The sequence below is a fragment of the Arachis duranensis genome, chromosome 2, assembly GCF_000817695.3.
Source record: "Arachis duranensis cultivar V14167 chromosome 2, aradu.V14167.gnm2.J7QH, whole genome shotgun sequence".
In the NCBI taxonomy this organism is placed as follows: domain Eukaryota; kingdom Viridiplantae; phylum Streptophyta; class Magnoliopsida; order Fabales; family Fabaceae; genus Arachis; species Arachis duranensis.
This window is the reverse complement of record NC_029773.3, coordinates 15,087,487-15,103,942: the sequence shown is the minus strand read 5'-3', so window position 1 is coordinate 15,103,942 and position 16,456 is coordinate 15,087,487. Positions and strand designations below refer to the sequence as shown.

The window sequence follows — 16,456 nt, the reverse complement described above, 5'->3', positions numbered from 1 at the left end:
AATTTTTTCAAGTTAAAAAAAAAAGGATATTTTCTGACAAAAATGAGTTGAAACAAATGCACCCTAATGATTTCGGCTAAGATGTTGTTAAGTTGCCAAAAACAGTTGCAATTCCCAGGGAAAAAAAACAGATAAACCAAAATAACATGCATATGTCAATAATCATAAATCATTTTATCCATCCCTCATAATTTCATTAGCGACAAGACAAAGCAGAAACAAGGAAATATCAAAGATTTACTTCATCATATAACAAGAATATAGCCTTATCTCACTAGGTGGTGTTGGTACTGCATCATATAAGTACAAAATGTTATTATAGAAGCTGTGTAAGTTGGCAATGTGAGATCACATAAAATTTCTACCTCCAATGCCTCTCCACAAGCTTATTTCTTGCTTGGGCAGCAGCTGAAGAAGCATCCTGAAATCACACATTAAACGACACATTTTAATAATTGAAATCAACAGAACACGAAGAAAGAGAAAGGAATCTCAAAGAAAAGAAGGATAGAACATTACCCCAGTTTTTCTATAAGTAGCCATAATTTCTTCAGGAGTTCTAAGTCTTGGTTTTACATCATCACTAGTTGCACCTTCAAATAGTTTCTCCCTTTCTCGCAAGTTATCTGCACAAAAATATATAAACTTGTTACCGATCAAATAAAAACGTTTTGACAATTTGTGCTCTTTTTTAAAATCATTAAATCACATAAATAATTACCAAAAAGACAATTTATAAACCCATTTGGCCGTTTAAATAAAATAAGTAATTATAATATAATTGTGATTTAAAATTTTTTACTAATAATCAGTAATTATCATATAACATTTCTTTAAATGAGAATTATTTTGTTAGTGGAAATTTTGTGTTTTAAAAGCTAAATTAATATTTTTTATTGTTCACAAACTCATAAGTTTGATAACCTTTTTAACTTATTTGTGTCATATTTGATTTATTTCAATTCCTTCTATCTTTATCTCTTATTTAATTGTGTCATATTTGATTTATTTCATTTGTCTTGTTTTAATATTACAAAAACTTATTAAAATTGTTCATCTATCCTTATCAATTTACTTCTTCTTAAGTATTTTGTACTTATTGAATAATAGATTTTAGATTTATTTCAATATTTTTTACTTTTATACCTAACATTTATATGATTAATAAAAGATTTCAAATAAAAAATTAACTATTCAATTATATTTAACTTTTTCTTAATTATTTTAAATTTTTTACTAATTATAGAAAATATCATTCACAATGCACTGTATTAGCTATAATTTTTAATTATAAATATTTCAGATTTTTTACACATACAATTTTTTTTGTCATACAAGTTTATACAAATTAATTCTAACCCAACAAAATCCACTTTCATAATGCATGCGTAAAATACTAAAAGGATCCCGCTAGGAAGACAATGAAATATCTATACAATATATACAATGGGCTATTTATATAGTCTAAATTAAATTAAAAATAACAATAAATCCCATTTACTCTACTTTCTATCCCTAAATCAAATTACCCCCAATTTACCATTGTTGACCATCCATTACCCTAACCCTCAAACACGTCACTGTCGCTCACCAGCCCCCTTCGCCGCATCACTGTCGCTGGTTACCAACCCCTCCTCCGTGCACCCGCCATTCTCGCGACCCGCATCAGCTCCGACGAGAACTGCATCGGCAACCCCTATTCGCTGCCATACACCATCGCTGGCAGCATCCACATCGCACCGTCGGCGCTGAACTACCAGACCAGTGCCTTGTTGTCCAACCTTGCACATCCGTCACCGCCGACCCACCCAGCATCGCCCAGTCTTTGCGCTTGTACGCCGTGGCTGGAAGCATCCCCGTGGCACGGTTCGCAGCTGAGGATCCACGCCTTGTGTCGCCGCCTGCCGTGGACCATTCACCGGGACCAGCACGAACATTATAACCAGACCGTCGCCGACCATCCACGGTAAGTGGGTTAGTTTTTTCGTTCTGTAATTCATTATTGCTGTTGCATCTTGTTCTAGAGATAGATTATGTTGCTGGGATGGTTAATTCTACATGGTGAAAATGCAATAGGTGCAGTTTTAGTATCCTGGAGCATGTGGGATGAGAAATTGGTTGAGATTGTTGCAATTGATTTAACTTTAGCGGGAATGGTTTTAAAATTTTGGTATTCTTGATCATGATATTGAAACAACTGCTTGACTTAATTGTTTGCTATTTTCATATAAGCTGATTTGGTAAAGTTGGATAATTTAGTGATTTAGCCTAGTTTTGGATTAGGTCTAAGGGTCTCTCTTTTGTTGTTATTATTATTTTAGCTTTCCTTTTGATCAGTTATTTTAATTTAAAAAAACTGGTTTGATTTTCTGGGCTTGTTGATTTATGTTATTTATAATGAATTGTGATCATACTTTGTATCATGGCCTTAATATAATGAGGATGGAAATGATGAATGAAATGAGATATTTAGATGAAACAATTATGGTGGTGATTGGTTTTTGTGATGATCAGCTTTTCTTGGACTGACATAAAACGGTTTTTTGGGAAAGAAAAGAAAATCACTTGTGTTTAATATGCATCCTCTTCTCCTAGTTCAAGACGTAATTTTTAAAGAATGTGTAAGAGAATTTTTCTTGGTGGCTTGTCCTACGCTTGTTCAAAACTTAAGATATGCAACACAGCATTTGAATTAATTATTCAGTTGATTTTCTTAAGTTGTCAGGTTTTGAATTTGCAGGATGTATTTGGAATTATCTAATGAATTAAAGAAATAAAGACTATTATATACATCAAGTTCAGCTTCAATTTTTTTTGTTGGAAAACCATGTGCATATCTCTAATTTAATCTTCTTCTTGTTCCATTCAAAAAGTAAAAGCATGCTCTTTTTTTTATTATTATTTTTGCTCTAATCACTATGATAGTAAATCATTCACTGAATAGGGTTCACCCGGTTCATTTTTCTTGTATATGATAGCTTTCTTTTTGGGGAAGGGGAAAAAAGGTTTTTTTCTTTTTACTATTGAGTTGCTGAGTTCTGTATGGCTTTTTTTCCAACTCCGGAAAGAATAGTTAGAAACTGCCATAGCACTATATAAAGCCTTTCTAACTATTATGATTTTTGGTCTGTTTTTTTTTTTATTTTCCTTGCTTGCTACACTAATGCTTAGATTTTGAAAATTTGTAATTGATGTTCCATTTTTTAATTGATGTTCCATTTTTATTTTATTTGAAGAAGTCCAAGCTAGAAGTTCATTATCACACATACGACTTACTTTAATTTTTATTATGAACATATCACGTAAAGAGATTAATTTTCTTATATTTGGTGTTAAATAAGTTTATTTAATTATAGAACATTTGGTCCCTAGAGCGTACTCCGAATTCGGATATTCATTCTTGGATCGACGTGGTACGGATGGTTACTTCAATGAATACCTGGATGGTTGAGTTACATTTATTACCCTACTGTTTAGGTGTGTCATGTTATTGCTTTGTGTGAATCTAATTTACCTTTATGGTTGTTGTGTTTATAATTGGAGGAGTCGGTCTCTCAGACCACTTAAATTCTTGCTGTGGAAGTCCTTTCTCTTAATGGCTCTTATGATTATTTTTTGTATTAGCATCTGTAATGACAATAAGGTTTTTTGCTCATGTTCTTATAATCTTCCTTCGTTGGTTACAAACTGAATAGAAACTTGCATTGGATTTCAGAGGAACTAGCACGAGGAAGTTAGATCACCATTCACGGCACCTAGCATGAGGACATTGATACAACATGCCGAAGATTTACTAAATGGGAGGAAGAACAAAGGGAGGAAGAAGTAGCGTAATAGGGTTTGACTACTGTGAATTTAATTACTTTAAGTTATATAAATTACTTACCGCTTAGTGTCTTGGGGATTTATTTATGATGAATTTGGAGGACTTGTTTCCAGTGGATACCTTTTTTTTAAACTTCTGTGAATCTGTTGGTGTACAGTTGTTCAGGCATGGCACACCTCCGAGTGAGTCGAAATGACCATCTATTTTGTTTATGAAAGTAACCATCCAGTTACATACTGAACCGAATACCCGGTTTGTTATGTCTTAGAATAGAGATATCTCTTTCATATTTTCATATTTGACTTGAATCTGTTATGATTTTGGAAAACATGATCAGTGTTCATGACACAAGATCCAATGATTCCTTTAGAATGCATGCTACAGGTAGTATGAGTTGAATAACACGAAGAATAACCATTTACAAATACTTTAAAAGTGAACATCCAATATCATATAGAAACGAACATCCAACATAAATATGTAAAAATAACAATGTAATTATTTTCTAAAACGACCAGCTATATACCAAAAGACTATGTTAAATAACAATCTGAAACTTGTAACAAATTGGATAACCATGATAATTAGATCCAACATCACCATCAAGCATCAAATAAAACTAAGAATCCAAGAATAACCATCCACGTTCACAACAAAAGTGAACATCCGATCACGTACAAAAATGAACATCCAATGTATCTCAAATAATGATAACTATGTATTCACTATCTAAAATGACCCGCTACGTGCCGAATGACTAGTTAGTATAGCATAAAGCAATTTGCAACAAATTTACTAACCTTACTTGTAAGATAAAGAATAACTATCATGTCTAATCATATATATATATATAATTCATTAAAATTAATCAAGTAAAATGGTTCATTCCAGCCAAAGTAAAATGGTTCTTTGAAATAAATCAAGTATAGATTCTTGCAACAACTGCATACAAACCTGAAAACTATATCTTTATAACATAATGCCACCCTCTTCATCTACGCTTGATAATAAATGAATATGAATCAAAACCATATATACATCGAGATGAAAAATAAACGCAAGCACACCCATATCCAATATATTCTAACTTTTGTCAAACGAGGTTAACAAAGACAAAAAAGATTGTTACAATCACACCTAAACTAAACAACAAAAAATAAAATGTAACAAATTAGCATGATCATGTTCCCTCTTTCATCTTGGATCCATTGTTATGTCAAATACCTTCTCTTGAGGTGGCTCTCCATTCTGCTGGTTTGGTATTAAATTCTTTGGCTGCACTTTTTTTGTATCATTGCTAGGTTTTTTACCTAAGAAATGGCTAGCAAAATAGCACTGAAACATAAGATGATGACAATACATACATGCTTAATCCAATCTGGCAAAGTAGCACTGAAAAGAAGTGTCTAAACTTTGCTAACATCTTGTACCTTGCCTGTAAAAATCAAGGACCATTGTTATACTGAAAAGAATGAAGTTACAAAGTAAAAAATCAAATACTGGCATGGAACATCAGTGGCCTCAAATAATTTATAAATTATAAATTTAAAAAAATGAAATTTAGCCAAAGAGGCAAAAACCAAACTAAATACTTAGAATTAATTCCACATCTTCAACAAAACCCATTCTGAGCATCTCATTAGCCTCATCAAGGACATGAAACTTTAGCTGGCTCAGGTCAATATTTTTCCTCTCTACATGATCCTATATAAAATCAACAATAGCCATTAAATAGACTAAAGCTTCCATTATCAACATTGGCAATAGGTATGAATTATATTGCAAAAATGAAAAACCATTATATGAAACCAACAAATATTATAAAGGCAATACCTTCACGCGACCTGGAGTGCCAACAACAATATCAACGCCTCTCCTAAGCTTACTCTCCTGAGTCTGGTATGGAGCCCCACCATATATAAACAGCAAGAACTCAATCCCATTGCACCACCATAAACTTCAAAATCAGCATACACCTAATCAAAGAACATCTGAAGCCTAGGTGTCAAACAAATATACACTATAGAGTAGAACGATAGCTTTATACTGACCTTTTGTAGTCCAAGAGGGGGACGAAGAGAAGCGTCGCGATCAGGCAGAGGGAACGGTGGCGTTAGATTCGTTGACGGCAGACCACAGACAACGCAAATAAGACGCGGCGTTCAGAGATGAGTATGGTGCGACACAGGTCCACACGGGCGTGCGGATGTCCGGCGGCCAGGCGACGGCGACGGGGAGCTCCTAGTCAACGACTGACGCTCGACAGTAGCACGAGGGAGGCGCGGGACGATGGCAGCAGCAAACACCAAGCTTGAAGGAAACACTCCAATCGTGCGGGAAGACCGGTTGGGTAGCGCCGACGGCTCAGGTTACAGCGGATTTCATGGGGGTTGGTTCTCTAGCGTCGGAGATGGGGCTCTCTTCGGTGGCTGCTTGGTCAAATTGGGGGAGGGGTTTCTGCTAGGTCAACAGGAGAGGGAGGATTATATGAATGAGGTACAACAAAGGGAAAATCCTAATTTCATTCAAATTTAAAATTTGAAATAAATAAATAATAATTAATTATTTTAATTATCATTTGATTTTAATTACAAAATTATCCTCATTGTACACATTGTAGAGCAACTATATTGGCTCTCCATACTGCAATTATATTGGCTCCTCATACTTTTCCATACTAAAATTACGTCGTTCCTCTCCTCCTCCTGCACTTTTTTCTTCCTCCTCTTTCTATTGATTTTACAACATTATGTATTTTTTTAGAAAGTAAAACAAGAAGAAAAAGATGAATAAGAAACAACAGAAGATGAGGAGGAGAAAGAATAAGAGTTTTAAATTATGTAAAATTTATCAATACAAATACATCAAAAATTCTTAAACAATACACATAAATATCTTAGTTTTATACCGAAATATTTTTTTCTTCTTCTATTTTTTCTTATTTCTTTCTTTTAATTGAATGAATGTAAGTTTATCCTATTCCAAATAATTTTGTAGTATTATGTGTTTTTTCTTCTTTTTTATTTATTTTTTTGTTTTTATTCTTGTTAAAAGAGTAAAATAAGAAGAAATTTAGAAGGTAAAAACAATAAAGGAAAGATAAATAAATAATAAAAAAAGAAGATAGTGATGATGATGAAAAGAAGAAGAAGAAGCAGCAAAAAATGAAGAGGAAGATGAAGAGTTTTGGATTATGTAGAATCTATCAGTACAAATCCACCGAAAATTCTTAAACAATACACATAAATGTCTTAGTTTTACACCAAAATTTGCTGCAAATACACAAAAATATTTTCTTTGAAGCAGAATTCTTATATTACATTCAATTCAAACCATCAACAATGAACAACAATTTTCACAAACAAAAACTACATTATTCACCCACCGAATCATAAACTACTAACGAAAATATTAACTAAAATCGAACTACACCTCAACCACTTGATTGAATTCAAAACAATAATCCACTTTGCTCTCGTTCAATTGACAATCTGAACTTGAATCATTCATTATCTTCAACAATGAGATAACTGTTCAGAACTGATTTTAGAGCTTGATTTCAAAAATGTAAAGAACGAAGGAAATCACAAAAAACAAAAAAAGAAAACGCAGAAAACGAACTAAGAGAAATACAAATATAGAAGAGAACGTAGATCGAAAACTAAGGAAATAAGGAATACATTGGTCACATAACATAATCTCTGGACGAGAGCCTTAATGCAAATTGCAAAAGTGTAATGAATGTGTGTATTCTCTTGTGCCATTCCCTAACGTTGCAAGATCAAAACTACAGCCGGAATTAAGCGGGAAAATAGAAACTTTGTTATCTATGCTTTCGCTTAAAATGTTGCCTACTCACTAATATCTCAAACAGCTTCTGCTTCTTTTGCTTTGACTCAACCCAAATAGCGACCTGCTTCACAGCCTTATTTGGGCTATTCACCTTCCCAGCAGAGATAACTGACACACCATTCGCAAGAGAGTTTGCCATCTTCTCTAAATCATGAGACATTGTTGCAGAATACATCAAGACCTGAGGTTGTGACAGAGCCCTGTATATCTGTATGACCTGATCTCTGAAACCCCTTTGAAGCATGCAATCAACTTCATCCAAAACAAAAGTCATCACATTATCTAAGTCGATCTCATGCTTTGTTAAAAGATCGACAAGCCTTCCTGGTGTTCCCACAATCAGTTCAACTCCTTGCTGAAAGCGATAGAGTTGTCTAGCCATGGCCTCACCACCAACCACAAGGGCAGTTTTAAATGGTAACCCCTTTCCAAGCAACTTTGCATGCTCTTCAACCTGTATAGAAAGCTCTCTGGTAGGTGTTAACACCATCGCTAAAGGCTTCTTATCTGAAGTAAATACAAGGCGAGACTTGCACATCGAGAAATTATTGGAACAAGAAACAAAGCAGACTTTCCAGATCCTGTTTCAGCCAGAACAAGCGTGCTTTTTCCCGTCAAAGCGGCAGGGATTGCTTGCATCTGAACAAGGGTAGGCATTTCATACCCCGCTGCTTCTACATTGTGGAGGAGCTTGTCAGGGAGATTGCATGAAGCAAATGACAAAACTGGCGCCACTACATCACCTTCACATGAATTTCAAGTTTCTTTCTAAGCAATTCAACCTGATCTCTAGCTAAAGATGAAGTTCTTGATTCACAATCAGTAACTCTAACATAAAAGCACTCGTCAGCTGCAGGTAGTTTTTTAGGCAGCTGAAGAACTCCTCCAACAGGAGGCAAGGATTTGGCGATTCTGCCTAGTAGTAATTGTTTGCATTCCAAACTGCAAACATCATCGTCAGTTTCATCACAGATATACTCACCATAACGGCCACATATGATACACTTTGGCTCACCCAGGAGAGCCTCTCTTTGGTCCCTAGACCTCAATTTCACATCATCATCTGCATCTGGTAACACAAATAGAAAAAAGATGAGCTCAAATGCTCATATGTATCATATACTCTAACAAAAGTAACAATAGAAAATTTTCCGTGGAACATAGGTCATGTGCATTTTAGTATCTGACTAAAAACAGTTACAACTCAATCCATCAATCTTGCCGGTCTTCAGGGGATTATATTGCTCACCGAATATCTCAAAGAGAAATCACTTTTATTGGCAATAATGCATAAACCCTAAACTCATAGCATGCAATAACGCAACAATTTCTCGAGCCTAGAGTGTGCATAAGGCACAGTTGAGAGATAATGCGAATTTTCCATAATAAAACATTGAATTTTGTAAAAGAAGGTTACGAAAAAACTCATTCCAGTAAGTTCAATTTAGGTACAACATCAAATTAGATTAAAAAAAATAAAAACAAAAAATGATGTGGAGCGAAATTCAGGAGAAAGAATCGATACCATTAGGTGCATCAGTTGGCAACGCTGGAATCTTGGATGCTTCTTCGTCATGCTGATTGGTTTCAGAATAACCCATGTTGGTTGAGTATGGTTTCGAAAATACGGAAGGAGCATAAGGAATTAAATTAAGGGTAAGGTTTCTTCAATTTCGCAGAGGCAACTGAAATTGGAAAACATGGAACCGATTTGGAGAAAGAGAGGAACTATGGAAGCTAGTTTACAGCGTTCCTGTTTTCTTTTTCTTTTTTTGGGCAGGGACCCGGGGCAAAACTGGCCCAGACCCAAAACAGAAGCTCCAAGTCCCCAACCCGACCCGAATTTCAAACCTACATTTCCCCTCTATCTTGTGCGTGAGACCAGAATCGACGCCCTCCATTGCAGCGGCTTTCCCTCAGCAAACGCGACTAAATTACCGGAAGAGCTCTGGCGAGGTGGACGGCAGCATCTTCGAACTCGAATCCCCTGAATCAATGGAAACAGTGCTCGGAAGATAACCGGATCTCCGAAACCTGACCCGGCGAGAAGAATCTCCCTCTCCCAGATGCGCCTGATTCGTCGCTCCTCGCTCGTGTGTGTCGCCGTCGACGCCTGCAGCTCCACCGTCCCCTTCTGCGCTCAACCGCCACCTAAGCTGCTTGATCGATCGTCTACATGGCTCCTGCACCTTTCATGGGATCCTTGTTGCTCGGCGATACCCGACTCACTTCTGAAATCCTGTTTTCACTTTTCAGGGTCCTATTGTCTACAACGAAGCTAACAAAGTCACAGAGGGCCTGCGAAGCAAAACTGCGCTAGAGTTTTCTCCAAGACTAACTGCGATTTTGGGCTTCATGGGCTCAGCATGAAGCCCATAACAAATTGGGCTTTCTTTAATTTTGGCTTCTCTGTTATCTTTCTTATTTAGCCAAAAGTCCACCATAAGAAAATGTTATCTATTCACCTCACCACCAAAAACCTATTCAGCTAATATCTTCAAAAAAAATTTGAGACTTTCATATTTTTAAATAACAATGCGGCAGATTCTCCAAATTTTTAACAAACAAGTTTAATCACCCGTGCCATACACGTGATAAGATTGAAATTATAATTTTAAGTTGTTATGTTAAATTTCATTTTAATTATAATAATTTAATTAATAAAAAATAATTTGTATGCGTTGTTTTTCTTTTCTTAATATAGTATTAATTGTATTAACTATAAATAGTTATTTAATCTACTTTTTTCAATAAATCAAGCATATATACTCAATATGACCATAAATAATCTAGTAATACTTAAATCTACCAACAAAGTTTTATATGTTGGTTTACTATGAAGTAAGAAAATATCAAAATCAGCTCCAAATGAAGAACAAATTAATAGAGAATCCTAATGCAAAAAATTTTGTAATAAACAATAAATAATTTAAATCTACTGAATAACAATTCAATGCTATCCTTTGATACCTGCAAAATATATACATGAAATAACATTGTATCAATGTTTGTATATAAAATTATATGATTAACGTAATTATAAAATTATTTGTTAAGAGAATAAAATTATACGAATTTTAATGATAATTTTAATATTCTCAAACTATTAATATACAATAAGAATTCATCTATTAGTTTCTAGAATTTCTAAATTTTTTTAAGTGATAGTAATAAATCTTAATAAATAAATAGATTTAGTAAGACATTTTGTTATTACCTTTTTATTATAGGCTCTCAAAAACTTCTCTATATACCACATTCATCGTGCAGTTATCTTTCAAGTGTCCATGATCTTGCAATAGCACTCGCACACCATCTTTACTCGTTACCCTTGATAACGCAACATACAATTGACCATGAGTGAAAACTGGCATTGAAAGGTAAATTTCAACTTTCGATAGAGTTTGTCCCTGTGACTTATTTATTGTCATTGCAAATGACATGATAATTGCGAATTGTCTTCTTTGAAACCTGACCGGCAATGTTTCATTATTTGGAATTAGATTCAGTCTTGGGATAAGAATAATACTTTCAACTTTGTTACCAGTTAAAGTCTTGCATTCTATCACATGATTTCCCATTCTTCTAACTTGCATCCTCGTTCCATCGCACAAACCATTAGTTTGGTCTATATTGCGCAGCAACATAACAGGAGCACCAACTTTCAGAACCAACTTGTGTGATGATAGACCTGAATAATTTATTCCATTTAGAATCTCTGGCGAGAAAGCATCTAACTCAAATTCCATATTTCCCTCTTCAGCACACACAGAGTCTGAACTTAAGTAAACTCTTTCTTGTCCAGGTAACCCTGCAGTCATCTTGTTGTTGACATCAGTGACACAATCCAAAATTGGTGCAAGAATTGCTCTATCCTTGAAATAATTTTCAATGGATAAATTGGATAACATATCTGAATACACAAAATCAATGAGGTCATCCAAAGCTGTCTCAGAGTTCTTAATCAAAATATCAGATGGTATATGAACGATCGATTCACCATCTGTTGTATCACCAGCCAAACCATCACCAATTTTGAGTAGCCATTCTGCAAAATTTCTAAGTTCTTGTATGTTGTTGTTTTCACCTAATGACAATCTCATATTTTTTGTAAGCTTTAAAACCTTACAGTTATGCCACAAATATGAAGAATTAATAGAAGACTGAATTATATCTTGCCTTGAGTCTCTGGGAATCACAGATAAAATTTGTCTAAAATCTCCTCCGAGAACAACAACTTTACCTCTAAATGACAAATGAGCATTATACGAATCTGAGCACCTTAAGATGTCTCTGAGGCATTTGTCTAAAGTTTCGTAACAATACTTACTTATCATTGGAGCTTCATCCCATGTGATTAATTTAGCCTTGGATATTAACCTTGCAAGAGGACTTCCCTGTTTAATGCTACACAAAGAATCCTCATTTATGGCCAAAGGAATTTTAAACCTTGAATGTGCAGATCTTCCATTAGGCAACAAAAGTGTAGCAATTCCACTCGAAGCAACATTTAAAACTATACCACCTTTAGACCTAATTGAACATGATATAGTTGACCATAAGAATGTTTTTCCACAACCACCTTGACCGTATAAGAAGAAAAGTCCACCCATATTACCGCTAACAGCACCAACTATTTGATCGTATGTAAATTTCTGCTCATTAGTTAGCCTTTCTAAATACCCACTTAGTTCATTCGCAAGAGCATTAACGTCAAAATAATTAAAACAATTGACTATTACGACTTATATATATATATACACTAATTACAAACGATATAAATTTTAATGAAAATACTTGATACTAATAGAAAAAAATTATATAAATAGAAATTATTTAATTTCAATTTCAATTTCATATAACAAAACAATGATTTTCAAAAATTATGGAATCTTTTTTTGACATATGTATTATGCCATACGTATAAATTATACGGGTTATTATATAAATTCATATATATGCATAACAAAACAGTTTAATATTATATATTTTCTACATTAATTATATGCCAATATTTAAAAAAAAGAGATAAAAAAAGAGATATATAAATATGTATAACATTATTGCTATATATGAAACAATTTTATATTGCTCTAATTATAAAGACTTACTATAATTATATAAAATTTAATTTGAGAAAATAATTCTCATTGCCATTTAATAATACTATTATTAATAATTATTTTTTGCATTGATTTTTAAATCAATTATTAAATAATTATTTTTGTTAAGATAATTGTTTATAAATTATTTCAAATTATATTTTGTTAAGATATAATTATTTAGATTATTACTCATGGCACGGGTATAATTTTATTTTATACCAATTAATCAATTATAATTATATGACACATGTGTAATTTCAATTTTATCCACCGATTATTGGTGAATAAATTTTATTCCAATTATAAATAAAATCTGTTTTTATTGGCAAATAAATTGTCTTTAGGTCAACGATTTAATATATGTGTAGGTTCATTTTTTATCAAATATAATAAAAATACAAATAAAGAAATAAAGGATAAAAATAAACTTAATAATATCTGACACTACTTTATTTTATTAAATTATTTAAAAATAGCACATCCACAAAAAATAATCGTAATATATAAATTGAGGCAATAATTTAAAATTCTATAATTATAATTTAATCAAATACTAATAGTAAACCAAATTACCTAAACAATATTGAACCTATTCTAGTCCTTAGTCACGTATAGTATAGAATCATTCTTGTAACGACAACCAACTGAAATAACATCGTAAGTTTTAATATTTAAAATTCGTGCAAAATCAGACCATCCTCTTGTTAGATAAGCTTCATCATCCGCTATCCATGCAATGCGGCAAGGTATAGAATTGTCACACCGAGAAACCAAACTAACTCTTATTCCCTTCAATGGCATTGCATGCATGCAAAAGAAAGCTGATAATTTCTGAAAAAAAATCAAAATATGTTAAAAAGTTATTCTAATAATGAACGGCTTAAACTAAGAAAATTTAAATATATTACCAATCGTTGAAATTGTATATCTGAATTTGTCATGAATTTAGCAAAACTGAACGCTTACATTCTTTGGTAAAGTAGAGACTATTGCCTCTTCTTTGAACGCTTACATCCATGTAGTTGGAACCCGAATCAATGAAGACAACTCGATGAGGTATTTCATGGATGTGATGCATTGTAAATGATTGTAACAAAAGACAATCGAACCAGAACATTAGACGATAATAATAACTTAGAGTAACAACAAATAAAAAATTATCAAAAGAATAATATAATAGAATGAGTATATAAAAAAATATTATAAAAAAATATAAATTGTATCTTAAAAGGATCAACTTCAATAAAAAATGAAGAATACATTTTTATTCTATGAAGTAGTAAAAAAAATACTAAATATAAAATTACGAATTGACTCTCAAATTTATATTCATGTACCACAGGAAAACACTATATATAGGCTTTAGTAAAACAAAAATAAATATGTAAATTACCTATTATTAAGGTAATTTTTTAATAATGCATTAAATTTTGATTTGATAAAATTATAATGAAGATATGTTTCTAAATTAGTATAATTATATATTTTCATTAAATATTAATTATAATATAATTATATTAAAGATATTTTTATAAAATAATTTAGAAAAATTATTTGATATACGTGAATCGGGTAAAAATTTTTTTATTATTATTATTATTACATTTATTGATATTATTATTATTATCATTAAAATTATTAAAAGTATTTTTAATTGATAATTGATAAGTAGTTTAATAGTGCATTAAATATTGATTTGATATAATTATAATGAAGATATGTTGCTAAATTAGTATAATTATATATTATTCATTTAGTATTAATTATAATATAATTACAATAAAATAATTTAGAATAGAAAAAAAAATTATTTGTTTTGGAGGGAAAACGGAAGCATGAGAGATCGACACGTCACCTTTAGTAACGGGGGGAAAACCCAGTTTTAGTATATTAAGTATATTTATTGTATATGCTCGGTTGTTCCAATGTCATGTGCGATAAGTTTGGTGGTGTTCCTAACTTCCTAGATGTGGCTAGTTTGGATAGTATATCGGCTCGATTGTTGTTGTTTCTACTTATGTATACATGTAACACTTTTGTAAATTAAACTTCAGTGCATGCATTTATTATTAAAAAAGAAATACTCCATGCATAAACTATATTAAAAATTTCTGAGAATAGAAACGACACTGTAGTATTTTCTAACTTAAGGATTTTTTTTTTATTTTCTGTTTTTAATATACAAACAACTTAACATTATATGAATACCTTAATCACAAACAACAAAGTAACTTAGGGAAAATTTTCAATCCATCTTGCTCTCTAAATTTTGTCTATGAGATAAATTAGAATTTTATCAAAATTCAGAAAAAGAATAATTACACGAATAAATTATTAAATTATGGAAAAAGAGGTGTATAATTTCAACATTTAACAAACCATGTTAAACCGGTGTCTTGCTTTTAAATTCCATCAGCTTGAGATAAATATATATAGAAAAAGTACAGGGAGTTAAATGTTTATCAATTAAGAATTGAACAACTCAATTAATAATTATTAATTTTAAATTATTTGTTTAAATTCAAAATTTGATTAATTGAAATTAATGGTATTAATTAAAATTTATCCTAATTTATTTTCGTTTCCACTCATTATTCACCACAAAAAATCATAAATTCTAATTCCATGGCGACTTCCCATACGCGACACCCTCTCTTGATGGAACTCTGCATGTCTCATCCAAAGACATAATCATCTCATAAAATCCATGTATCTTTACGCTTCTCTACTTTCTAAAACCCCTTCCTCAAACCCACAAACTCTCAATCTTGGTCTATTTCCATGGCGGTGGCTTCTTCTTCGAATCTGCCTTCTCTGGACTCTACCACAATTACTTCAACACCTTCGTCTCTCGACTCTCCATCGCTCGCGACTCTTCATGGTGACTCCTCTACTCGTCGCAACGCACCACCGTGAATCTTCCCACTATCCACGCAACGCCATCCAAGAAGTCGTTGCTGGCCACTCTGCGGCTCTTCCTTTCCTTCTCCTATTTGGTTTTAAATGATTTTTTTAACTAGTTTTTTTATATTTTTTTCTATATTTCGGATAATTCTTTTTATTAGTTTTGGATTATTCTTTCTCTTATATTTTGTATGTTTTCTTTCTTATGTTTTGTATGTTTTTTTTTCTTAGAATTTGGATAATTCTTTATCTTATGTTTTGGTGTTTTTGTTTCTTGGAGTTTCAAAAATTTTTTTGAAAAGAGAAATTAGGATGCGTAATAAATAGTAAAAGATAAATTAGAGTAAGAAGAGGCAATTAATAATCATTAATTTTGTATTTTTTTAAAAAAATTTAAATAGCTACTAATTAATGATAATTAATTAGTATAGAATATAATTTAAAATTATTTGTTAGCTTGTTGTTAGTTAGACCTTTCTTGGTTTCCTAGCAAAATTCTTTTATAATAGATTTTATTAATGCAGTAAAATCATCACATGCATTTATAAATTCATAATCGAAATGAGAGTTTCTTGTCAATTATCTTATCCCTCCAGCAATTAATTACTACAGTGCAATTTAAGCATTTTTAAATTTTTTGCTTTGAAAGCATATTTGCTGCTATTTGCGGTCCATTTGATTTTGCATAAATATCACACAATGGCTAAATTTATGGTATTTTTTTAAAAAAAATCAACATTAAAGAGAAGAAAAAAAAAGGCATGGAATT

At 32.1% G+C, this 16,456-nt stretch overlaps 1 protein-coding gene and 1 pseudogene across 1 annotated transcript; both read right to left on the bottom strand.

The window, feature by feature from the left end:
* Positions 1 to 7,466: 7,466 nt before the first annotated feature.
* On the bottom strand, positions 7,467 to 9,941 carry LOC107473741 (DEAD-box ATP-dependent RNA helicase 41-like; annotated as a pseudogene).
* A 961-nt stretch (positions 9,942 to 10,902) lies between these two features.
* On the bottom strand, positions 10,903 to 12,291 carry LOC107473748 (uncharacterized). The gene is made up of 2 exons (XM_016093337.1): positions 11,808 to 12,291; positions 10,903 to 11,681 (listed from the first exon to the last, which is right to left on the bottom strand). The coding sequence occupies exons 1-2, from the start codon at positions 12,289 to 12,291 to the stop codon at positions 10,903 to 10,905; spliced, it is 1,263 nt and encodes a 420-aa protein (XP_015948823.1).
* Positions 12,292 to 16,456: the final 4,165 nt, after the last annotated feature.

What these genes read in the sequence shown, in the direction of transcription:
- LOC107473748 (XM_016093337.1), bottom strand. Translation starts at nt 12,291, where the DNA reads ATGGGTGGACTTTTCTTCTTATACGGTCAAGGTGGTTGTGGAAAAACA. An exon ending in TTCATATTTGTGGCATAACT is followed by an intron (nt 11,682 to 11,807) that starts GTAAGGTTTTAA and finishes GTGATACAACAG; the next exon opens with ATGGTGAATCGATCGTTCAT.